Source organism: Hemicordylus capensis, chromosome 2 (assembly GCF_027244095.1).
Source record: "Hemicordylus capensis ecotype Gifberg chromosome 2, rHemCap1.1.pri, whole genome shotgun sequence".
Taxonomy (NCBI): domain Eukaryota; kingdom Metazoa; phylum Chordata; class Lepidosauria; order Squamata; family Cordylidae; genus Hemicordylus; species Hemicordylus capensis.
In genome coordinates this window covers 388,556,341-388,582,760 of record NC_069658.1, presented here as the reverse complement: position 1 = coordinate 388,582,760, position 26,420 = coordinate 388,556,341, and the positions used below count along the sequence as shown (strand labels likewise).

Below are 26,420 nucleotides of genomic sequence, written 5' to 3'. Positions count from 1 at the left end.
AAGATCTTGTGTACTAGTACTACTAGTTTCCTTTTGCAATCCCACCTCTGCAAAAGGAAACTCATGCATGCAAGCCAGGAGAGTGACTTGTGGCTCCACTTGCATTGCATGAGTTTCGTTTTGCAGAGGTGGGATTGCAAAAGGAAACTCGGGCAATGCAAGTGGAGCCACAAGTTGCTCTCCTGGCTTGCATTGCGTGAGTTTCCTTTTGCAAGCCAGAAACACAATGCAAGCCAGAAACTCACACAATGCAAGCCAGGAGAGCCCCACTGGCTCCACTTGCAGGCAGCTACCCTCGGTTTAGGGGTCGGGGGGGGTGAAGCCTGCTATGCAAAGCACAGAAGAGCTAAAAGGAGGACGTTATGCAAGGGAGTAGGGGCATTCTCTCACACACAACACACACACAGGGGAGAGAGAGATTTTAGCAATGAAACTTACTTTGTTAATGCAGAACAGAAGAATAAAATGCAGCCAGAGGGCAGTGTGGTGGTCAAACGGCAGGTAGGCAGAGCCAGAGAACGTCCACAGCAGCAGCTGCTCTCTCAACTAAACCAAGCTACTCCTCGTGCGTGCAGCAAGCAGGGAGGGAGGAACTGAGACAACCAGCATGGTGGGCATGTGTTCTCCGGCAGCCAATGGGAGCTCCCGCCCACCGGAGAGCTCCATAATGACACAAAAAAATAAAAATCACACAAAAAAATTTTTTTGCCAAAGGCAGGGGACTGGCGGGGGCACTTTTTGGCGCCCCCTCCCAAGTGGCGCCTGGGGCACGTGCCCCCCCTGCCCCCCCTATCGTTACACCCCTGCCTAGAGTGCAAGAGGCTGTTAGTCCAAATCCCTGCCGGTGTGCTTCCTAGACTGTGCCTAGTAAATACATTTGTAGTTACCTATATTGGGCAGCAGCGATATAGGGAGGTGCTGAAAGGCATCATCTCATACTGTGCAGGAGGAGGCACTGGTAAACCACTCCTGTATTCTACCAAGAATATCACATTGAATGTGATTGCTAGGAGTCAACCCCGCCTCAACGGCACATCTTTATTCCCACTGAAATGTATTGAACAAGTACACTCTGTCTGCTTAGGATTTTTGGGGGGGAGAAACTTCTCTTTTAGGCAGTCAAGTGAAAATATTCCTTAGAAAAGACCAGTTATCCAAATGTGTCAGAATAAATCTTTTCTTCAGCAGCTGCTTTTGCATGGTTTTTGTGGCCATCTCAGCTAACATAGATCTTCTATAGCATTTTGACACGTAAACCTGTCCCATTAATTTTAGTAAGACTGCTTATGAGTAACTTAGTCTGGATGTAAACCAGTGGCTGGTATAGCCTGTCTCATAACTGGAGCATTTATATTTTTTTAATGTATGTGTGTACACACAAAACAGACAAATAAACAATCTCTATGGGGTACCTGAGCTGAAGGTTTGCAACAGAAGGAGCACACCTGTTGAAAAAAGGATGGAAACCCCATATCTACTATATGTGATCATCATATTTCACTTGCAAAATGACAAAATCCATGTTGCTATGCAAAATGAGTTCAAAAATGAATCACAGATTTTAAAGAATTACAAGAACAAATCTGAATTATGTTAGATTTTGGCTCTATTACTCATTATAATAGGAAGCCAGTATAGCTCAGTATTAGAGCACTAGCTTTATATGCAGAAGCATGAGTGTCTGCAGAAAGGGCAAGAAGGCAGTTGCTCCCCACCCCGGATTCAGTCAGTGAGGATTGTCAGGATTGTGAAGTGGGGCTGCTCTTCCCCTTCTCAATCCATGCCTGTCAGTATTCCAAATAATGGCCATGCCTCCATGTATCTAAAGTTGATGCAGGGGGCATGGTTAGGGTGTGTCTGCTGGTAAATTGTATGCCAATTTACAGTGGGGTAGGGGGCCACCAGTGGGAGCTTGCACCCCGCCCCCCCCCCCCCCCGCTCCAGAAAAGGTCCTGCAAATGCCCATGTGCAGACGGGCCCAGTCTTTGGTATTTTTATTTACAATGTCAGTCCCTGGCATTTTTATATTTATTTTATTGTATTTAGCATATTTGTATACCGCCCCCAAAACACAAGAACATAAGAACAGCCCAGCTGGATCAGACCCAAGACCCATCTAGTCCAGCATCCTGTTTCACACAGTGGCCCACCAAATGCCCCTGGAAGCCTACAGGCATGAGTTGAGGGCATGCCCTCTCCTGCTATTACTCCCCTGCAACTGCACTTTGACAACTGCTATTACTCCCCAGCCTCTTGCCTTTGAGGCTGGAGGTGGCCTATAGCCCTCCGACTTGTAGTCGTTGATATACCTCTCCTCAATATTTATCCAAACCCCTCTAAAGCTATCCAGTTTGTTGTCTGTCACCACATCTTGTGGAAGAGAATTCCACAAGTTGATTGTGTGTTGTATGAAAAAGTACTTCCGTTTGTGGTCCTAGGTTTCCTGGCAATCAATTTCATGGGATGACCCCTGGTTCTAGTGTTGTATGAGAGGGAAAAGAATTTCTCTCTCTCCACTTCCTCCACACCATGCATGATTTTATAGACCTCTATCATGTCTCCCCACAGTCATCCTTTTTTCTAAACTAAATAGCCCCAGGTGTTGTAGCCTTGCCTCATAAGAAAGGTGCTCTAGGCCAGGGTTTCTTAACACCGGGCCCCCAGATGTTGATGGACTACAACTCCCATCATCCCCAGCCACAATGGACATGGCTGGGGATGATGGGAGTTGTAATCCATGAACATCTGGGGGCCCAAGGTTAAGAAACCCTTCTCTAGGCCCTTGATCATCTTGGTTGCTCTCTTCTATACCGTTTCCAGTTCTACAATGGTCTTTTTTCGATGTGGTGACCAGAATTGTACACAGTACTCCAGGTGTGGCTGCTCCATAGTTTTGTATAATGGCATTATAATATTAGCAGTTTTATTTTCAATCCCCTTCCTAATGATCCCTAACATGGAATTGGCCTTTTTCACAGCTGCCGCACATTGAGTCAACACTTTCAACGAGCTGTCCACCACGACCCCAAGATCCCTCTCCTGGTCCGCCACCGACAGCTCGGATCCCATCAGCATATACTTGAAGTTGGAGTTTATCATCCCAATGTGCATCACTTTACACTTTTCAACACTGAACTGCATTTGCCATTTTGTCGCCCACTCCCCCAGTTTGGAGAGATCCTTTTGGAGCTCCTCACAATCTGTTTTGGATTTTACTACCCAGAAGAGTTTGGTATCATCTGCAAATCTGGCCACCTCACTGCTTACCCTGCTTCTAGATCATTTATGAATAAATTAAAAAGCACCAGTCTCAGTAAAGATCCCTGAGGGACCCCACTTCTTACTTCCCTCCTTTGTGAAAACTCTCCATTTATCTCTACCCTCTGTTTCCTAACTTTCAACCAGTTTGCAATCCACACATGTACTTGTCCCCTTATCCCATGACTGCTACGTTTTCTCAGGAGTCTTTGATGAGGAACGCTTTGATGAGGAATGCTCAAAAGCTTTTTGGATGTCCAGGTATACTATGTAAACTAGGGGTGTGCAATTCGGATTTTCGGTGTTTTGATTTGGATCCAAACCGAAACACCCCCGTTTTGTTTTGTATCTGAATATTGCCCATCCGAATCACCCCTGATTCGATTCAGATCCAAATTAATCCGAATCTGAATCGATTCGGATTAAAAAATGGGTCCTGGGGCCAAAAGAGTAGGGTGGTGTGGTAGTGCCCAATGGGTGGAGGCTACCACCCAGATTAAAGGGGGATTGGGCAGAGGGCTGATTTTTGGTGAATTTTTGAAGTTTTAGTGTCTTTGGGGCAGATTGGGGGCAGAAAGTGGGATCTGGGGCAGAAGAGTGGGTGGGGTGGTAGTGCCCAATGGGTGGCGGCTACCACCCCAATTGCAGAGTGATTGGGCAGAGGGCTGATTTTTGGTGAATTTCTGAAGTTTACGCGTTTTTAAGGTTTCCCCCCCATTAGGTATAATGGAGGGTGTATCACTTCACGTCGGGGGGAAAGGGGTGGCCTAGAGAGGTGTGGGGTTGGTGGTAGTGTGGGGTAGGGGCAAGGAAGCTACCTGAATTTTTTAAAAAGGATTTGGGCAGAGGGCTGATTTTTGGTGAATTGTTGAAGTTTACGCATCTTTAAGGTTTTTCCTCATAAGGTATAATGGAGCTTTCAGCAGCCCCATAAGTGCACTTGGGGGCTGCTGGAGTGGTTCACAGTGAGTGGTGGTGTAGTGAACATAGGGTGCCAACCACCCCCATGGGTTGCTAACCCATGGCATACAGAGTTCTGTTGTTTCTGAGGTATTCTGAGTGTAGATTCTATAATAGCAAATGAGATTTTCAATGAGACACCATGAATCCACTCTAATTTGCTCTAATTTGGGAGATCAGGGTAGGGATGGGGAGATTGCAGTGGGGAGATTACAAGGGAATGGGGAGACTGGTGTGAGGTATGCTGTCATACTGCAAAAGTTGCGGGTGGGGTGGGGGTGGCTTGCCTCAGTGCCAAGGGGGCTTGGATCAGGCCTAGAACAAAAGCCTAACCCTGATAATGATTAGTTGTGTATGTCCCGCTGCGCTTCAAGCTGTAAGACATGTCTTCATAGATCATATTCTGCCCTGCCTTTCCCCTTCCTTTCTGGCAGTATTTCTTGATCTGTAAAAAAAACACACACAAAAACCAGGCATACATTAAGACCCATTCTAAAGTGCTAGTGATTTTCATCTCAATATGCAGGAAGGGATCTTCAACAGAGTCCCTCTTGGATGGAACAGCTTTTTTACTTGGCCATCATTACTGGGGAGAAAGTGGATGGGCATTTTGGATCATCTGTGGGGTGTACAGTAGGGGTGTGCATGGAACCAGCTGGTCTGGTTGGGTTTGAGCCCAGACTGGACCCAGACCAGGCCAGTTCAGTCCAGCACCCCCGGTTTGGTTCAGTACAGCGGGGTTTGTGAACATTTTTTTTTTAAAAATTAACTAACACCCCCCACCCCCAGGGGAGTTGTTGGAGGTGGCGGGGGTGTGGGTCCACGGAGGTTCTCCCTCCCCCTGCTGGCCTCCCTTGATGCCCATACTGGCCGACCGGCTGGCTCTTTGGCCCATTCGGGCCTTCCCCCTCTGGCACAGTGGCCATTTGGAGGCTGCCACATCTGCACAATTGGCCTCTGCACAATATGATCAACCTCCATATGAACTCAATCTAATGCTGAAATTGTTATAGAATAACCATGATACTCAGACCAGTACGCCATTAACCTGATCCATGGGTATAAATACCAATAAATTAGGAGGGAGAAAAAAGCCATTTGGGTGTTCCTTTTTTCCTAATGGTGTTCTGATTTTTTTCAATAGGAAATCATATTCGTAAAAGATGGAAAAACTGGTAGAACTTTGCCAACTTTAGCAGTAGTATAAGGCATACTCACATTTGTACAAGACAGGATAAAATACAGCAGAGCAAAAACCAAGAGCAGTGACTGGATGAAAATGACATACGGCATCCAGGAAGATGATGAACACTCTGTTGAGTTCATGTTTGAGGTTGATTTAGCTGTAGAAAGTAGGAAATATGTTTCATGTCACTTCCATAGGTTAAGGTCAAGGAGTAAATAGATCTCATTGCTATGCTGGAAAGATGTGTTTTAACTGTTGCCATATTTAATTTTGCTCATATCTGTTTAGCTAAATCCCACACAACTCAATAATTTTTCAACACAAGTTTACTATAAATACCATTTACTTTACTAATACCATAGAGCAAGTGAAATACAGTCTTCCCTGTTTCCAGGTAAGTAACTAAAAGAGTCAGGGGAGTGGGAGGGACCGGAGTGGGCTGAAATGATGAACTGAAGCAGATCAAACCACATCAACTCAAACCAACCTAAACCAAAACAAGCCATGAGTTTGGTTAGTGTCAAATTGGGTTGGATGTAGTCAAAGCAGCCTGCTTTGATTCAGCACCGATTCAGCTCTCAAAGCTTCACACAGACCTAATGTCTATGTCTCAGGTCAATCTCTTATTTAGTCTCAAGATAGGCTGAAAAATAATTGGGAACATCAGTGCTTGTAGGAAACTGATATAAATGCTCTTCCTGGGTTTAGCGCTTCTTGAATAATTAACATAACCATACTAAACCTTAAACAAAGTAGTTGGAACATGTGGCTTTTCAAAGACACATTCACTTGGGGAAGAGACCTTATATCTTCCACTGCTGTGTGGCAGGAAGAGGTTTGACAGGTATACTTTTTTCCAACCTCAGTTCAGCTCCTCACTGCCTCCCAAGGCTGCTGCAAATTGTGGGTCTTTGGGTGAAGGCAGCTGGAGAGGAAGCTGAATTTGCCTGGGTAAGAATAGTTTTGTGGTGCGCCAGCTAACAATTTATTCCAAATTTCTCCATGTCACATCTGCTGAAGGAATAGAAGACCATCCCCCAGAGCAGGAATTGCCAAGTTTACGTTGAGTTAATAGTCTGCCATTCCTTTCCAATTTTGTTCTGAAATAATAGGTTAAAATCATCCTCAGTTGTCTGGTGCTTATAAGAAATCTGTTCCATTGTCCAAGCCAGCTTGTGAAGAATGTTTTGTTACAGCCTTGACCAGTGCAGCCTACACCAGTACAGTGCAGGTCTAGGGGGCAGAGCACAGGGACCACAAGCAGGAAAACAGGGAAGCAGGGTGAATGGTTTGCTGTGTAAGAAACTAACAGGGGCATTCTTTATTAAATTCCACATGTGCTGATTTTACTTTACTGCCTGGTCCTTTTGTACTATAATCCTTAATTCACTGGATTCTACAAGCTGTTTTCTGACTTTTGTTTTAAAATCACATCAATACAAATGAGTGTGAATTGGTTGGTAAGATACTTGTCATGCCATGGGAGGCTTCAGAGGTCAGCCAGGTGGAACAATAGACCTGAGCCTTTGGGATGGAGGTGGGGCCCCTTAAATCCTACTGCTGATGCCATTGCCAACAATCCCCTCACTTGTCCTCTCAACTGTCTTTCCCTCCAAGCCCAGCAAACACCCTGAGCTCAGGCTGTGAGAATAAGAACGTCACATTTCGTTCAAAGTAATTGTTCATGTCTCTTGTTCAAAGCCTGCAGGAATTGGATCATGAACTGGGAGCTCCTGATCTGACTTACAGCAGAAGCGTATCTAGAGTGGGGCAGCCAGGGCACATGCCCTGGGCACCACTTGAAGGGGGTGCCAGTGCCATGCTGCTTCCCACCACCCCCCAGTTCATGAAATGGCTGCTACGCATGCTCAAATGGCCTCTGTGAGGTCTGGCAAGAGCCAGCATGGTGTAGTGGCTAGAGTGCTGGACTAGGACCGGGGAGACCCAAGTTCAATTCCCCATTCAGCCATACTTGCTGGGTGACTCTGGGCCAGTCACTTCTCTCTCAACCTAACCTACTTCACAGGGTTGTTGTGAGGAGAAATTTAAGTATGTAGTACACCGCTCTGAGCTCCTTGGAGGAAGAGCGGAATATAAATGTATAATAATAATAATTAATTATTTTGTTTTTGGCAACCATTAAATTTTATTTTTTTTTAAAAAAAAAATGTCCACTCAAATGGTCCCTGTGAGGCCCTAGGCCTTGCCAGGCCTTGCAGAGGCCATTTGAGCATGCATGGCTGCCTCCAAAATGGCTGCCACGCATATCTTTGCAGGCTCAAACCTGCCTGAAAATCAGCCCGGGACGGGCTGCGGCGGTAAATTAAGAGACTGGTGGGGGGAGGGGGAACCTTCGCAGGATGACCCCCCCACGCCCTTTAGGAAGCCCCCTGAAGGGGCTACAGTTTTTAAAAAAAATTAAATTTTTAAATATAAGTCAGTGAGAGCCGCTGCCCGTCAGAATAGACAATGCCAAGCTAGATAGAGTGTACGACTTAGTATAAAGCAGCTTCCCATGTATCTAACTTGCTTCTTTAAATCTTCAGGAAAGCCAACAAGCATCAAAATCCAAGTGTATGACTATCAGAAGTTTTATTCAGCACTTTATCACTTCTGAGTTTGTTTGTTTTGTTGTTTTTAAAATATTTTTCATATATCTCTCTGGCCAAAAGGGATAGAAGGGCACTTCCAGACTTGTTTAGTCTGGAACTGTGATACTATGTTTATTGGGTACATGTGTGCGCTACACAATGTAGTTCTCCATCCCTTCTCAGCCTGTACTGTTGATGGAACTGCCTTGGGGATGATTGATCACATGACTCACAACAGAGAATGGAGGCAGTCATGAGGGAAATACGGCTTAGACAGGTGAGAGGGAATGAGTGGGGATGTCTGAGAAAGAGGACAGGGCAGGCAGGGCAGCCTCTGGGAGATCCCAGGGAAGCCAGAGCTTGAGTATTCAAGCAGCTACAGTGTGTAGCTGCTACACAGTTTGGGCTGGTGATCTTACTTGCAAAGTTCAGGTAGGTGAGCCTCCCTGTAAGGGCAAAGCAGGGAAAGAGACAGTGGCATTTTATTCATTCCTTCACCTCATTTCTGCTAACAATAGGCAAGGCAGGAGCAACTTGCATTCTCACCTCTGTGCCATTTTGTTAGTGTTCAGAATTAAGACAATGGAGCAGTAAGACACTTCAGAGTCTTCCTTGATAGAGATGATGCTTTGGAGTGCAGAGCTGGCTTCTGGGGATTGGATGACAGCAACACAGAAGGAAGCCTGCTTCTACACAACTTCCCCATACCACATGAAGCAATAAGGCTATTCTGATGACCAGTGGACACATGGAAAATGCACATGGGAGTGCAGCTCACCCTCCCACATGATCTGCACTGCTCCAAACAGCATGGATGTCCAGAAGCTGGGACAATGTGCCCTGGCCTCTGGATATCCCACAATGTACCCCATGATGAGCACAGATAACCCACTCAGACAGGCACTCTAGGCACCCATCTCTGTGTATGCTCAGGCTGTGTGCAGCCCAAGCATACACATGACCCCATACCTGGGGTATAGCGTGTGCTTGCACCATTTAACTCAGGTAAAAGCCTGAGAACTAGGGATGTGCATGAACCGGTCCGGAGGCCATGTTGGAGGCCTCCGAACTGGTTCAGAACCGGACCGGTCCGGCGGTCCGGCACTGAGGGGGGGGGTCCTACCTTTAAGGGCGGGGGGGTAGAACTTACCCCTCCCGCCACTCTTCCCCCTCTGGCGCTGCGGTTTAAATCAAAGTTTTTGGGGCGGCTGCAGTCCTCCCTGCCGCCCCTGCCCCCATCGTTGCCCAGAAGTTGCAGTAATAGGAGCACGCATGTGCGCGTAGCGATGCGTGCGTGCCTGTCGCCGCCATGCGCGCGCACCACCTACGTCACATGCACGCTGCAAATTTTAGTCAAAATTTGAAAAAAAGATTTTCTGCCATGCCCATAATCTATAGAAGTGATTATGGTGGTCATCTCCTTTCTCTGTGCATGTAGGATGGGTGGGGGGAAGCACCAACCTCTCACTGCCAAGATGGTAGCACTGCTGTTCTTGGACACGCGCTTATCTTCTGTTTTAAAGCTTGCCTCACAAACATACACATCACTGTCATTCTTCTGCACCTCTTGCAACATGATTATTGTTGTGTTCCACTGTTTCAAGTAGACAGTGCGATTTATATAGTTAGGATCAAAGGTCTGATCTCTGCCACCATTTGTAACATAGAACACTTTCATGCTTTTCACAAGGGTTCTCAGAAGAAACAGCCCAAGGACATCATGCCTGAAGTGGCAGGTTATATTGACTGTTTCCCCTTCCTCTGCGAGAATAACAGTTGGCTTCTGTATGACAAGGTTCTCTGCGGAGAAAGAGAGAAAAGAATGAAAGACAGATTGCAGGGCAGTCAGATTTCCTGACTGAGGTCAGTGTGCAAGATGCAGTGAAACCAGGTGCATCTATTGAAACATGTGCTTAACTCTGTACTCAAGTATTTGAATTGTGGAGGAAAAGTTAGGAGGCCCTTCAAAACATCCACAAATTTCCCTTGACTTTCCCTCTTCCCAATTTAAGCACTATCATGGTGACCCTATAGCCTTCTAAGGCAGTAGCTAAGGGGCCCTTCACAAACAAATAAGGCAACTGAGACCTCACTTGACCGGCTGTGATTCAATCGTTGACAAATGTAAACACAAATGTTGAAGCCAATCCAGGACCTACAGGCTTGTACACACATTTCTGGTACTGAGGAGTGATGGGACACTTTTAACCCAGATGAATCAGGGGAAATAGATACCATTCCTCCAAAGTATAGGATCAATGCTGGAAACCCAGCCCTCATATCTCAAGGGATCAGAGGAGAGCTGGTCTGGTGGTAGCAAGCATGACTTGTCCCCTTAACAAAGCAGGGTCCACCCTGGTTGCACATGAAAGGAAGACTAGAAGTGTGAGCACTGCAAGATATTCCCTTCAGGGGATGGAGCCACTCTGGGAAGAGCAGAAGATTCCAAGTTCCCTCCCTGGCTTCTCCAAGATAGGGCTGAGAAAGATTCCTGCCTGCAACCTTGGAGAAGCCGCTGCCAGTCTGTGAAGACAATACTGAGCTAGATAGACCAATGGTCTGACTCAGTATATGGCAGCTTCCTATGTTCCTATGAATGTTCCTGATGACTCTGATTCTTCCTCCTTGCTAGCACCAGTTTGTTACTGAATGGTTGTGTTGTAATTAGACTTGTAAAAGAATATTCTCCTGCATTATTTAGCAGAGGATAGAATATTTCAGAGAATTATTCTACCTGTTCTTCATCAGCTGCACTGGCTCTCAGTCCATTTCTGGGCCCAATTCAAAGTACTGGTTTAACCGTTAAAGCCCTAAATGGCTTGGGGCCAGGTTACCTGAGAGAGCGCCTTGCCCCATATGTCCCATCCCAAACCTTAAGAACTTCTTTGGAGGCCCTGCTCTGTGTGTCCATGCCAAATGAGGTGAGGCGGTGGCTACTAGGGAGAGGGCCTTTTTGGTGGTTGCACCCTGTTTATGGAATAGCCTCCCCAGTGAGGTTCACTTGGCTTCATCACTTTGTTCTTTTAGATTCTAAGTAAATACCTTTTTGTTCACCCAGGCCTTTCAAATTCTGATTTTCAGATTTGATCTGATTTTTTAACTAATTTTAAAATGAGTTTTTAAAGCTGCTTTGTACTGTATTTTGTATTTACTTTTAACCTTTTTGACTCTTATGATTTAATTGTGTTATGTGTCTTTATTGTATGTCTTAATCCTCTATTGGGAGCCACCCAGAACACAGTTTGTTATGGGGCAGCTAACAAATAAAGTTGATTATTATTCCATTGAGCATAATGAACGGACCTATTGTCAAGAACATAACAAGAGCTGATCTGACTTCTCTGAGGCATGGGAAGGCAGACAGGGGGCCAGGAGCCATCTGGCTCACAAAACCAAGAGTAGGCAGTGGCAGAGCAATGGCCCTTCTTTAGCTATTCACAATGGCACTGAAGCTATTCACACACACAGGCAAAACAGGGTGAAGGAAACCCTGCCTGGTTTTGCCTGCGCATGTGTACTGTGCTGGTATCATGCCCAATCCCAGTGGTGCCTCGGCAGCAAATCCACCTCTGGAGCCACCCTCTTAAACGGGCTTAGGAGAACGAGCACTCTCCTAACCCCACTTTACTGATTGTCTGCCAGTCCCAGCTGTGGCTGGCAGACTGGGGCTCCTGGCCAGCTTTGAGGAAGGGAGATCCCCATAATGCACCACACACTTGCATGGTGCATAATGGGAGGCGGGGCAACATGGGGAAACACATCCCAGCACCCCGACTCTTGGAGCTACCGGTAGAAGCCAGCAATCATCTGGGCGGCCGATCTGGCCACCCAGTAACAAGAAATTCATAATCTGTGCTTAGTATTGCATTTTCCCTTTGGGTCTGTTATGATTGAATGTGTTATGTGTTTTTATTTCATAAGTTAATGTTGTGTTCTGAGCCGCCCAGAGAACAATTTGTTATGGGGTGTTTATAAATAAAGTTTAAAAATAAAGTTTAAGGGCCACATCCGAGGCCCTGTTTTGTATTCCACTATGGAATCTGATGGGTTTCTTTTTAGGAGCAAGGCCTTGACTATGGCGGTGCTGATTTGTGGAAGGCTATCTCCAGGGGAGGCCGATATGGTGCCCTTGCCTTATGCCATTAGATGCCTGATCAAGGCCTGGCTGCATACAAAGCCTTTTGTATCAGTCTGATGTGAGTAATTGTTGGCATATTTCAAGATCTGCTGAGCTGAGTTTTTTGTTTTTTTTTACTGCTCTGCTGTAAAATAAATTCTCGTATTTTGTTTAATTATTTGATTTTTAGTGGGATATGCATTTTTTAAAATAATAAAAACAATAGAAAAGAATAAATAATAAATAGATCTGTGGGAATTTTTTGTTTGCAAGCTGACATTTGTCCATGCCCAAATTTTGATATCAAGACCTGAGCCAACCCTCCCCTGCATTCTTAAAAGATAAATGTCAAATGCCTCTTGTTTCTAAACACCCGATATTTCCAAGAAATACAGTCATGCAACTTCTTCATTCTGATGAATGGATTTCAGGGTGATTTATCTAGATTTACTACCACCAAAGATTTAGTTAGATATTCTACAACTGAAGAAATGATTTGGACTTGGAAGCAGCTCTGATGTTGCTATGAATGAGCAATTGTGGATGGAATGCTACCACAGTCATTTGCTGCGATGGGGGAAAATGCGACAGCGCAGCTTGAAACTGGCCCTATCCACCCCTTGCACAGTACCTCCAGTGACAGCTGCTGGTGTCTTATCGTATGTTTCTTTTTAGACTGGGAGCCCTTTGGGGACAGGGATCCAACATATTTATTATTTTCCTATGTAAACCGCTTTGGAAACTTTTGTTGAAAAGCAGTATATAAATAGTTGTTGTTGTTCATTTTCTTGTTCAGAGCAGCACTGGGGCTTCTTCTGAGTCCACGGCAGCCCCAGAGTGCAGCATGATGGAGAAGTAATGATGTGCGTCATGTAAGCCACTGAATTTAAAAATCTATTTTTTTACTTCTAGATAATGTTCCAGGACACTTCACAGAAAGTCTTGAAAAATCTCCTGCTGCTCTGTGTCTCGATGTCCATTTATTTTCCTTTTCAGCCAGTTTCTGTTATTCCCATACCAACAGTTGCCCACTTTTCCTTTCCTCCCACTTACTCTCAACTTGCTCTCCTGCACCTGCTTGCACCCATCTCAATATCTCTTGGGTAGATTGCAAAGTTCCTGCAATCTTCATTTCTTTAACGATCGCCTTTGTAGGAGTCATCTGAATTTCTTTACAGGGGCATAGCTAGGGGAGAGGGAGGTCATGTTTGCCCCTCTCCCTGGTGGCCCCTTGGAGTGAGGGAGATAATGAAGAAAACAGGGAGGGGTGGAACTAAGGGGCCCTCAAGAACTGGGGGATCTGGGTTCTTTGAACCCATCCATTTAGTTATAGCTATACCCCTGTTTTACATCTCAGCTTGTAGGAACTGCACAAAGCAGAACTTTAGATAAATCATGAACTTTGAAGTCAAATATAAACATTCTGAATACTCACTCACTTGTTGGGCAAAATTCATCCAAAATTCTTAAACTTTGGGTTATGCTGCTGTGCTAAACATATGGCTGAATCTACTACGGGGCGGGGGGGGGGTGGTTTATAAAGATACAGATAATGTTTTACATTTCCTTTAGACTGAAAATAAAATCTACATGAACTGAAGGCAGTAGTGGGGACATCCTGTTACCAAGAATTTGGATATAGGTAGCTTAAATAAATGAATATATTTTAGCTAAAGCACTGAGACAGAATGTAGCAAAGTTATAAAATATATATATTTAAAAACATACATACCATTTGAGACTGAGAGTCCAGTGAAAAGCAGGAGGACAATATTCAACCAAGACATTTTGCAGGAAATTCTGTTGCAGACTCTATTTCTGCATCAGATCCAAATGGCTTGACAAAGTCGAAGTGACACCCTCCAGCAATGGTATCTATCTAAAGCAAATGGTATCTTGACTGACTTAAGCTAACCACAGCAGTAGTCAATGCAAGCTGTTGTGCTAAGGTGCTCTACGGTGTTTCAGAAGTGTGATGATGGTGGCGGCGGTGAAAGGGGAAATAAGTCATCATTAGACTGTCATGAGGTTTAGGACTCAGAATTGTGTATGTTAGAGAAGCAGGGGGTTCCATCCTATCCATTTTAAAAGCCAAAACAAAGACAGGCACACTTTATTCCTTCTAGACATCAGTTAAAATAGCAGCATGTTAGCAAAGAGACAAGAGTTCAGCAATGGCAGCTGTAATTATTAGTCTCATTTGTAGTATAGGGACACATTAGCACACATATTCAGAGGATGAGGGTGGAGGCAATGAGCCCTTTCTCACGTGCAGTGAGAAAAGGCTACCTGTTCTATGGGGAGGAAGCCTAAAAGCACTTACCTCTCCGCAGACGATTATCGCGACGTCCCTGAGCAGGTGGATCTCCTGCCCAGATGAGCACTAGCTCCTGCTGGCAGCTCTGAGGGCCAACGTGCCAGGACGCACTGCCCCATGTCGCCCCAACCCCTAGAGCTCCAATAATGCACCACGCGAGTGTGTGGTGCTTTACGATGATCCCCCCCTCCAAGTCTGCAAGCAGCCACAGGTGACAGACAGTCCAGAACACAGGGTTAAGGGAGCACTCACTCTGTAGACAGGTTTGCCACCATGGTGCCACCGGGATCGGGTGTGATGCTGGTGGTTCACTCGTGCATGCAAAACTGGACTGGGCTCCTTTGGCCCAGTTTTGCACACGTGGTTGAATAGCCTCATAGAGTCAGTTGCTGGGCACAGTAAACAAAACAGGACTTGTGCTTGTTGCCTAGGATTTTCCGCCCAAAGTCATAGGAACATAGGAAACATAGGAAACTGCCATATACTGAGTTAGACTATTGGTCTATCTAGCTCAGTATTGTCTTCACAGACTGGCAGCGGCTTCTCCAAGGTTGCAGGCAGGAATCTCTCTCAGCCCTATCTTGGAGAAGCCAGGGAGGGAACTTGAAACCTTCTGCTCTTCCCAGAGCGGCTCCATCCCCTGAGGGGGATATCTTGCAGTGCTCACACATCAAGTCTCCCATTCATATGCAACCAGGGTGGACCCTGCTTTGTTAAGGGGACAAGTCATGCTTGCTACCACAAGACCAGCTCTCTTCTCCTAAGTCTCCTCTCCTAAGTCTGCCAAGCTGTCTCCTGTGTGTGTATGTGTGTGTGTGTACACACAGGTGTATATGCATGTGTGGGCATGTGTGTATCCACCACATACTCATATCATAGATTCCTCCTGCAACATGATTGTTTCTAGGGAATTCTCCCTGCCATCCTAACTTCTCATAAGTTTTGGCCTACTATTTAAAAAATAAAAGTATTTCAGTACTTGTACTTTTTATATTTTCTGCCTGAGGATAGATCCTTCAAACTTTAACAATGTGCTGCTTTAGCTGATACCTTATCTTTACATGGTTACAATTCAGTCTGATATGCAGGGCTGTCCTTAGAGAGCTCTGGAGGGGTTCAGGGCCTGGGGCAAATCAGCCAGTGTGGGGTCCCTTCCAGTTAATTTTAATGGGGGTAAAAATTGTGGGCCTGGGGTGGTCACTCTGCTGATATGAATCATCTATCACAGGGAATAAGAAAGGTTTCTTTTGGAGTATGAGAAGTGAGTGCACTGTTGAGACCACGGGGTGGCTCTCCAGGTGGGTGACAAAATATGATTTGCTCCCCTACCAAATCTGTTACTAGCCCCAAGAAATAACATAGCAACATTGGGGGTGGAGGTGGGGGCATTTCATCAGTGCCAGAGGAGAGGTAAAGGTAAAGTGTGCCGTCAAGTCAATTTCGACTCCTGGCACCCATAGAGCCCTGTGATTTTCTTTTGGTAGATTACATTGCCTCCTCCAGCGCAGTATGAGATGATGCTTTTCAGCATCTTCCTATATCGCTGCTGCCTGATATAGGTTTTCCCATAGTCCTGGAAATATATCAGCGAGGATTCGAACTGGCAACCTTCTGCTTGTTAGTCAAGCATTTCCTCGCCTTGCCATTAGGATTGCTTAAATACCCCACTGTATGCTGCAATTCCGATCCTGATACCCCTCTCCTGTGGCTATAGTAATAAACATTTTTTTTAAATCCACTAGATTAAATGGAGCTTTTTGTAAAGAAAGCCTTCTGCTCAGCTTGGTTGCCAGAACCTTCAGTTTGGTTCATATGCATTTTTAAAACTCCATGATCTCCAGGTATATAATTCAAGTATTTTCCCCACATCTCACCAACTAGGTGATGATTGCCATCCCGAGAAACAGTAATGTAAATGGGAGAGCCATCACACCTTTTGTTCTGATGATTGCTGGTCGATTAAAAGAATTGCTCAGAGTCTTTTACACCTTCATTATAATTGTGTTAACTAAAGAGTTTACCTAGCTACTTTTATTTTTGGCATAATGCACAGGGGTTCATCAGCATGGCTCTTTGAAATTTACTCTTTAAGATGCACCTATTTCCTTGTGTGCTCTTTATTCAGCCCAGAGCTGAAAAGGAGAGTGAGCTCCTGAGACTGAGCAGAGTTCCTTTGTCCGGCCATGGGAGAAAAGAACTACTGCAAATATGCTTTGAGGTTTCAGATTCTAAAATCCAATTTTTGCGACTAAAACCTTTTAGCCTCCTGGCCCAAATAACAACTGGACAAGGAAGAAGGTATGACTGTTTTATGGGTTTTTGTTTGGGGTGTTTTTTTTTTTACTTCATTAGCACACCCAACCCACTTGGGGGATAATCCTTTGCTTTCAGGGGGTACTCATACTAGCATGCTTAATCCTCCCTTGTGTGTTTAGAGGGTCCAGGGTGTTTCAGGAATCCAGCCTGCCTTTAAATGGTGGCAGTGAAAACCTTTTTGGGTGCTCATGTAGTGTAGAGGGTTGAAAACTAAGGCCTTGTATGATGGGACCTTCTTCATACTTTTAGTATCACTTGTGGTTTGATTCTGAGTTACTGTTGTTTAGGGAATCCTGTTGCAGTAAAGATTAAGATAAGAAGGAAGCTATGCTTCAGCACTCACTATTTCTTTGAGGTCCTTCATGACCTCATGCCACCACTATGGAGGTCTGTGGGGAAGACAGGAGCTCGCCTGCATTCCCTGGCCGATGAGTCTCGTCTTTGCCTTCACCGCACCATGTGCCCATACAAGCAGTGGCCTGGTGAAGGCAAAAGCTGAGAGCAGGAGGACTTCCTCCTCCCGCATCCCAGAGTGCCCCTGCACTTGGCATGACTGCTCCTTACCTCTTATGTGTTTTAATTGTTATATGCTAACCACCCAGAGATGAATGTTTGGGCGGTATATAAGTTTGATGAATGCATGAATAAATAAATAACTAAATCTCGCTGCCCAAAGTGGCAGTGGGCAGGAGGGAAGCCTATTTTCCCAGGGGCAATTGTGCACATGGGAGTGGAGGGCTCCCGGTGCTCCAGACAACATGAGTCACCTGGGTTACCCCAGATGGCTTATGTTGTGTGAATATCCTTTTTTGTTGCAGGCTCATTACTTTTGAGGACTTCTATTCGTGGGTGCAGTCTGGTGCTTGGGGGAAAAGGAATGGTTGCTAGCAGGCCAGGGACCCAGTTGGGTCATGAACCTAGTTCTTCCCCTGCCCCAATTTATCCTAGCAACAGGCCTGTGAGGTTTGTTAAGCTGAGAGACAGTGAAGTCGTTCACATGGCCAATACTGAGGTGGGGAGGGTGGGGGGGGGGAGAAAGGCAGGGTTCAACCTACCTTCCCCCAGATGATCCATATTTGTGTCTTTGGCACACTACTCATGGCAGTGCAGATCAACAAAGGCCAGGACTCATTATCCTGTACTCCGGATATCCCACAAAACACGGCAGGATAAGTGTGGTGCCTTGGGTAGAGATGTGCACAAAACCAGTTTGCCCGGTTCAGTTTGAATTTGAACTGGGCTTGAACCGGGAGGGGGAGGATCACTTTTGGTTTTATTTATTTATTTATTTATTTTTGCATTTATATACCGCCTTTCGTTAAAAAGACAACCCCAAGGCGGTTTTGCTCTAACCCCCCGGTTCAGTTTGAATTTGAACTGTTTCAAACTGGTTTGAACCTCCCAAAGTGGGTGGGGTGGTAGTTGGCACCCATGGGTGCCTACCACCCAACCCCCAAAGCAATCGTATGATTTTTAAAAACATTTTTTGATATTTTTTTTTAAATTCCTCATAGGGTATAATGGGACTTGAACCAGCCCATTATTCCCTATTGTGTAGCACCCATGGGTGCAAACTACCACCCAAATGCTTAAGCAATCTAACACTCCTATGATTTTTTAAAATGAATTTTTGAAATATTTTTAATTATTTTTCTCATAGGGTATAATGGGACTTGAACCAGCCCATTATCCCCTATTGTGGAGCACCTAAGGGCACAAAGGTGGGGTGGGTGATAGGCACCCTGTCATGGCTCAGACCTCTGAGTCAGAAGAGTCAGAGGAGGAATGGGAGGACTCAATTGGGAGTGCAGGCTCAGAGGCACAGCAGCAGGATTTGGCTGAGAGAACAGACTCTGGACCTGGGCTGGAACGGCAGCATACAGAATTATCTCGACAGCTGGCAGACATGAGTGCTGAAGAGGCTGATCAGGAGGAAGCTGGAATTTCACCTGTGTTAAGAAGGCGTCTCAAGAGAAAGGCTCAGTGGGAGACACGCAGGCGCTAGATATCACAGGAAAGGAAATAGAAGAGCTGAGTCAGGAAAGCCTGATTGGCTGCCGGTTATCTTGAGCCCTATATTAAGCAGACTGTTATTAGCACAGATTGCTGTTAGCAACTTTGCTTACTGCAGACCGTATTCCTACTTAGCATTCTTCAACCTTTCATGTTCCAGCCTGCCTTGTTCTGTTCATTTCCTTGCTCTGCTGTTCCTTGTTCTGTTCATTCCTTGCTCTGTTGGCAGGTACCTAGTTTAGTTCAAGGGTCTTTATTTTGTTTCCTACTATTTTGCTTTGTGAGTCTTTTTTCGCTTTCATTCGTGCAGCTTTGCTGCTACTCTTATTTCCAGGCTTTGTTTAACTCACAGAAGTAGAGCTGAAGGGGTTGTTAATCCTGTCGGGTTAGCCGAGCCAACAGATTTACGACACACCCAGGGGTGCCTACCACCCACCAAACCCCAAGGCAATCGGACACTTCTCCGATTATTGGTGAATTTGAATTCCCCATAGAGAATAATGAGGATTCCAGCAAATGTATAGCTTCACATCAGGGGTAGAGCAGAGTGTGGTGGGTAGTGGTGCCCAAGTGATTTTTGAAGTTTTTGAAGTTTACGTGTCTTTAAGGTTTTTTTCCATAGGGAAGAATGAAGGTTTCAGCAAATGTATTGCTTCACGTTGGAGGGAAAGGGGTGGCCTAGAGCGGAGTGTGGTGGGTGGTAGTGCCCAAGGGGGGCAAGGAAGCTACCAGAATTATTTCAAAGGAATCAGCAAAGGGCTAATTTTTAAGTGATTTTTGAAGTTTATGCATCTTTAAGGTTTTTTCTCCATAGGGAAGAATGGAGATTTCAGCAGCCCCATAACTGCACTTGGGGGTGCTAGGGTGGCCCAGAGTGAGTGGTGGTGTAGTGCACAGAGGGTGCCAACCACCCCCATGGGTTGCTAACCCATGGGGTACTGGGTTTTGTTGTTTCTGAGGTGTTATGAGTGTAGATTCTCTGGTAGCATATGAGATTTTTAATGACAAACCATGAATCCACTCCCATGGGTGCCAACTACCACCCCACCCACTTTGGGAGGTTTGAACTAGTTCAAACCAGTTCAAATCGGTTCGAATTCAGTTCGGTTCGAATTCAAACTGGCAGCTCGAACCTAATGGCTGGTTCGATTCAAATTTGAACCATCGAACCAAATCGGTTCGAATTTGAACTGGTTTGCACATCCTTAGCTTTGAGGGTTTCCCCCATCAGATGGTTGCTATAGGAGCCTGTCTCTGTGTCTCCTAGGTCTGGGTCATGACTCAGCCATGCAGAGTCCCACTGTGCATGTGTGGCAGCCTCCAAAATGGGCCACGCACCAGGGAATAGGCTTGGAAAGGGTTGAAGAAAGCTCAAACCAGGTGATTTTTGCATAAAGTAAAGCCAGAAGGGGAGGGGGAACCTCCATAGATCCCCCCTCCACCTCGAAGCCACCAGAAGGGGTAAGTTTTTTTAAAAAAAATAATGGTTCGGTCAACCCCTGAACCAAGGCGGGGGGTGTTTTGTCAGGGGTTGAGCCAAACCAGGGGGTGATTTGGCTCAACCCCAACCTTTGAACTGAACCCGTTTGATATCAAACTGGTTCAGATTCAAACCTGTTTGCACACCCCTAGGGTGCACTGCTGGGTCACTAGATGGAGGTCAGGCTGCAGGGTCTGATCTCTGAGAATGAAGTGTAGCCATGGTCAGCAGGCAAGGTCAGGAACCAGGAAGTCATAGAGAGGGAAACGGGAATTTGGTCACACAGCCAAGGTCAAGAAGCCAAGAGCAGGCAAAAGAGAAGATTAAACAGGCCAAGGTCAGGAATCAGATCTATGTAAGAGCTGGGGCAGGACATCTACAACAATGGACCAAGGCCAAGCCCAAGGTGACTTGGCAGTTTCCCCCCCTGGTTCCATCAGCCAGGCTTTTTGCCCAGGACTTATAAGGAAGGAAGCTGCCAGGGGTGGCAGGGCCGCCACCAAAGGGGCAACACCAAAGGGGGTTGCCCCTTTAGGGGAGACACTTTGGGGGAGTAACAAGGGTGAGGGCCAGAATTTTTGGCCTGTTTTTTATATAAGGGGCTCACCATTGGAGCTGGAGTTGTGGGTGGAGGTTTTGGGTTAGAGGGTTGTTTTTATTGTACTGAGTTGAGCCAGGCCCATTTGCAGATATGGGCTCTCCTGAGTGGGATACTGCAGGGGGTGCATCCGGCAGTTCTGGGGCGGCTATTGCTGTAGTGGTGGGGAATAGAAGAATTGGTGCTGGCAGAGCAGCTGGCCGTTACAGGGGAAGGGAAATTAGTAATTTAGTTACTATTTCCACTTCCAGCTGCTCTGTCAACTCTCAGGCCTTGGGGAGCAGTTCCAATTTCCCACAGAGCCTGGCCTTGCTCCCCTGTAATGCCAGGTCAGTTCAGAATAAGACTGAAATTGTCCATGATTTGATCATGGACGAGGGAGCTGACCTGGCATGTATAATTGAGACCTGGCTGGGGGAGGCAAGGGGTCCAGTGTGGGCTCAGATTTTTCCTCCAGGTTATTATGTTGTGGAGCAAGTTAGGGGAAGTGGGCGGGGTGGGTAGGTGGAGTGGCTGTGGTCCATAAGAATACCATTTTCCTTACTAGGGCCCCTGTGAGGCAGCTAACTTATATTGAATGTGTATTTTTGAAGCTGGCAACTAGGGATAGATTGGGGATTCTGTTGGTGTACCGATCACCCCACTGCCCAACTGACTCCCTAACTGAGCTGTCCGAGCTGGTTGCAGAGTAGGTGTAGGCGGAGTGCCCCAGGCTTTTGGTCCTGGGGGACTTCAATAGCCACACTGGGGCTAGCTTGTCTGGTGTGGCTCAGGAGTTCATAGAGGCCATGACAACTATGGGCCTATCCCAACTAGTTTCTGAACCAACTCATGTTGCTGGCCAAACACTCGATTTGGTCTTCTGTTCGGATCAGGGGATGTTCCGTGGGTGGGGGATCCGATGGTTCCCCATTGTCATGGATGGACCACTACCTGATTAAGGTTGGTATCACAGCCACAATCCACTCCTGCAGGGGTGATGGACCAATTATGATGGTCTGCCCCAAAAGGTTGCTGGACCCAGTATTTATTTATTTTTATTACTTTTTTACATTTTATATCCCGCTCTTCCTCCAAGAAGCCCAGAGCAATGTACTACATACTTCGGTTTCTCCTCACAACAACCCTGTGAAGTAGGTTAGGCTGAAAGTGAAGTGACTGGCCCAGAGTCACCCAGCTAGTTTCATGGCTGAATGGGGATTTGAACTCGGGTCTCCCCGGTCCTCGTCCAGCACTCTAACCACTACACTATGCTGGCTCAATAGGGTTCCAAAAGGCCTTGGAGGGTTTTGAAGTTGGTGCTGCAGGTGATTCTGTCAATGCCCTGGTGGGAACCTAGAATAAGGAACTTGCCAGAGCAGTAGACATGACTGCTCCTAAGCGTCCCTCCAGACCCACTTCAAAATTGGCTCCATGGTATACCGAGGAGTTGTGAGGGTTGAAGCGGCTGGGTAGGCGATTGGAGCGCAGGTGGAAGAGAACTTCGCTCGCATTTGATAGGATGCAGCATGTGACCCACTTGAGGGCTTACGCGGAGGCAGTGCGTACAGCAAAAAATAAGTTCTGGTCGGCTCGCATTGCTTCCACGGGTTCACATTCAGTGGAGTTATCCCAGGTAGTGATGAGGAGTCTAATTTCTACTCCTTCTATTTCTAATCAGCTCCCAGAGGTGCTCTGCTGTGATGCCCTCAGTGGGTTCTTTGCGGATAAAATCTTCTGTGTTCAGGCTGACTTGGATTTCACTTTTTCTGCAGGGTCTATGGAGGAGGTGTCCAGCAATCCTTCTTGCAGAGTTAGGTTGGATCAGTTTCAATCTGTGATTCCTGAGGATGTGGACAAGCTGCTTGGAGCGATGGAGTCCACCAATTGTTCTCTTGACCCTTGCCTGACTTGGCTGCTTCAATCTAGCAGAGCGATTATTCAAGGAGGCCTGGTGAATATCATAAATGCATCACTGAGGGATGGTAAGGTGCCTCCATGCTTGAAGGAGGCAATAATTAGACCTGTTCTTCAGAAGCCTTCCCTGGATCCCTCGGCAGTGGATAGTTATAGGCCAATCTCTAATCTTCCATGCTTGAAGCAGGCAATAATTAGACCTTTTCTTAAGAAGCTTTCCCTGGATCCATCGGCAATGGATAGGCCAATGTCTAATCTCCCTTGGTTGGGCAAGGTGATTGAGAGGGTGGTGGCTGGCCAGCTCCAGGTGGTTTTGGAGGAAACTGATTATCTAGACCCATTTCAAACTGGCTTTAGAGTGGGCTGTAGGGTTGAGTCAGCCTTGGTCGGTCTGATGGATGACCTATACCGGGGAATCGACAGAGAGAGTGTGACTCTGTTGGTTCTCTTGGAGCTCTCGGCAGCATTAAATACCACCGACCATGGTATCCTTCTGGGTTGCCTGGGAGAGTTGGGGATAAGAGGCACTGCTTTGCAGTGGTTCTGCTCCTATCCCTTAGGCAGATCCCAGATGGTGGAGCTTGGTGACAGTTGCTCTTCTAAACAAGAGCTGTTATATGGAGTCTCTCAGGGCTCCATTCTGTCACCAATGCTTTTCAATATCTACATGAAACCGCTGGGTGAAGTCATCAGGAGATTCGGTGCTGGGTGTTATCAGTATGCTGATGACCCAAACCTACTTCTCTCTTTCATCTGCTTCATCAGGAAGTGGCATTCATTCCCTAAATGCCTGCCTAAAGGCAGTAATGGGCTGGATGAGAGATAACAAATTGAAGCTGAATCCAAGCAAGACGGAGGTGCTTATTGTATGGGCTCAGAATCTGAGAGATGAGTTAGATCTCCCTGTGCTGAATGGGGTCACACACACACCCGGAAGGAGTAGGTATGCAGCTTGGGGGTACTCCTGGATCCAGACCTCACCCTGGTATTTCAGGTGGAGGCTGTGGCCTTTTTATCAGCTTAGGCTGATCCGACAGCTGCGTCCATTCCTTGAGGAGGATGACCTCAGAACAGTGGTGCACCAGCTGGTGCCTCTTCTTTTGAATCCTCCTCTTGGTATCCCAGTACTGATGGCTGTTTGAGTCCTTCATTAGCCCTTTAGAACTGGCATGCACTGGTACTGCAAGGGGGTCTGTGATCCATTTTGTATCCTCATCCTCTCTGATCACTTGAGCCAGATGTGTGGATTGGCAAGCTTGGCTTCATGAGACCCACTGGCCACTCGAGGAGCCTGTTGGGAGTTCCGACAAGCTCTTAGATCAGTCAGTTAGGGGATGGAGGTTTTCTCCTTGGCATGAGGGAGGAAACCTCACGTGCCCGCAACAGTAGGCAGAAGGGGCGTAACGAGGCTGGAGTGGGCCCAGAGACAAAATTTTAAAATGGGCCCCTCGCTGATACACACACACTCACTTCACATGTGACTTGCCTCTGGGGGGCCCCTCGAGGCGTGGGGTGCCCCAGGCAGCCGCCTCCCCTTGCGTAATGGTAGTTACGCCCCGGTGGGCAGCTTAATGGCCTCAGGGTGAGAGGAGGAGGCAGCAGTGAGAAGAGGTGGAGGAGAAAGGAGGCAGGGGGCGGTGCATCCCACATATAAGGGGTGATGGGGGGAACAAAGGCTGCCATGGGGCATGCTATACCCCTGGCTATTTGATTTTAACTGCAGTTCTAGATAAAGGGGGGGGGGCGTGCCTAAGAAGTACCAAAGGGCTCTAGTATTGAAGCAACTTCAGTTCCATGGAGCTTACTTTCAAGCAAGTGCAAAGAGGGCTGCAGTCTTAGGCAGAGTTGTCAAGTCTTGAATTCAAAAACTCTGATAGCCATCACTGTTGTGGAGGGCAAGCTCTCACAGGCTTGTGTCAGTTTGGCTTGGAAAGTATGTCACATTACTTCCCTGAAACTGGGAAATAACTTGGCTTACTTCAAAGCTATTCTGAGCTAATTGTTCCTGTTCTCTTCCCATCCCACTTGCTAGGCCTGTACAATGGAAAGTCTGAGCAAGTGGAGAGAGGAGGTCATATAATTTAATGACTAGGTTGGGTTTCGTTTTCTGATCAGTTTAGCATGCTACCTGGGGTGAGCACCCATTGACCTCAGTGAGTAAACACAAATATAAGCAGGCAGTAAGCATGACTTATATTGCTTTCAGTACAGGGTTAGGAGATGATGAGTGTGATAGGCAGGAAGATTTAAGATTGGAAGGAGAAATCTACATTTCGTCTGGCAGGCATGGACATGAAAAATGAAAGCAAAAGTGCTATTTGAGCCAAACTACATGTTCCATTAAATGTGTGTGGCTGTGTAGCTGTGTATGATGAAGTTCATCAACAGCTGGGGCCTAGTCAAGATTAGGACCGTGATGCACAAATCCCAATCTTGACTGGGACTAGTTGTGAATTAACTTCAACAGCCACAGCCACAACCAAACACATTTATTAGCCTTATGCCCAGGGCCGTCCCTAGTGGGGTGCAGGGCTGGGTGAGAATCAGCATGTGCGGGGCCTCCTTAACATTTCATATCATTACAGAATCATACTGATTGATGACATACAGTGTAAATAATGTGAGTGAGGTTTTTGGACATGTCCAACCAGCTTGGACATATCATGCATTTCTAAAGAAATAAAGAGAAAAAGCACAACAGATGCTTCACAGTTCTCAGACCTTCTGGGTTGCAAATCAACTTGAGCATAGTAAATTCATAAATAAACAAATAAACAAACAAATTATATACTGTTTGTTCCAGAAGTTTTGTAATTTTCTACCATGAAATAAACCACTTATAGGACTTTTTCAATGGGTTTAAAACAAAAACAAAAAACCAACAATTTGTCCAATCCACTTCAATTTAAATATACATATTCCTCCCACCCTGCCCTACATCTCTGCTCAATACCAAAGCCCTATGCCAAGTCATTCCAGGTGATCTAATGGCTGGGGCTGCAAGGGGGGCATTTTACCCTTTTTATGAAGGCAAAGGGCAGATTCTTCCATATGGGGGTGGAATGATGGTCTGGGCGGGGGGAGAATCAGTTCCAGATGTTTTTGTTTTTGTAATTTTCTGCCATGAAGCAAGCCACTTATAGGACTTTTTGGGTGGGTTTTTTAAAAAATTAAAGGGGAAAAATTAAAAACCAACAATTTATCCAATCCACTTCAATTTCAATATACATATTTCTCCCACCCTGCCCTACATCTCTGCTCAATACCAAGGCCCTATGGCAAGCCAATCCCTAAATATTCAGGGGGGGGGGAGATAACCATAAAAAGGAATTCACATCATACCTCCATTACTAAGGCTGGGCTGGGCAGAGGGTCTGCAGAGAGCTCTGGTGCTGGACACACTTTGCCTGCCTGCCTGCTCTTTCCTGAGCTTCAGGCTTCAGGGAGGCCTGCATGGTGGAGGCCTCTCTGGAAGCCCCTCCCACCCTTCAAACAGCTGAGAGCTGGGAGAGGCGGTGCTCCAACAGTTTGCCTGGGAGCCTTTCAAGCTGCACACAGACACAAAAGATGGGCTCTGGCTGGGCTGTGGGGAAAGATAAGTGGCTGGGACCGGGGGAGAGAGGAGGGCAGGCTGCACTGCAATGTGCCCAGAGCGGGACCGGTGCCAGCGCAGGGCTCGGAGCAATTG

At 46.4% G+C, this 26,420-nt stretch overlaps 1 protein-coding gene across 2 annotated transcripts; it reads right to left on the bottom strand.

Annotated features, from left to right (window-relative positions):
- Positions 1 to 222: 222 nt before the first annotated feature.
- LOC128345934 (uncharacterized) lies at positions 223 to 26,211 on the bottom strand. Of its 2 annotated transcripts, none has more exons than XR_008316710.1 (4): positions 26,075 to 26,211; positions 9,457 to 9,795; positions 5,437 to 5,561; positions 223 to 4,663 (listed from the first exon to the last, which is right to left on the bottom strand). XR_008316710.1 is itself a non-coding variant. In XM_053298628.1 (4 exons), exons 1-4 carry the CDS (start codon positions 13,897 to 13,899, stop codon positions 4,547 to 4,549), a joined length of 636 nt encoding a protein of 211 aa, XP_053154603.1. In that variant the 5' UTR covers positions 13,900 to 13,969; the 3' UTR covers positions 223 to 4,546. The 2 variants fall into 2 exon arrangements, 1 of the variants encoding a protein (XP_053154603.1); XM_053298628.1 differs by lacking the exon at positions 26,075 to 26,211 and adding an exon at positions 13,845 to 13,969.
- Between the last annotated feature and the right edge of the window lie 209 nt (positions 26,212 to 26,420).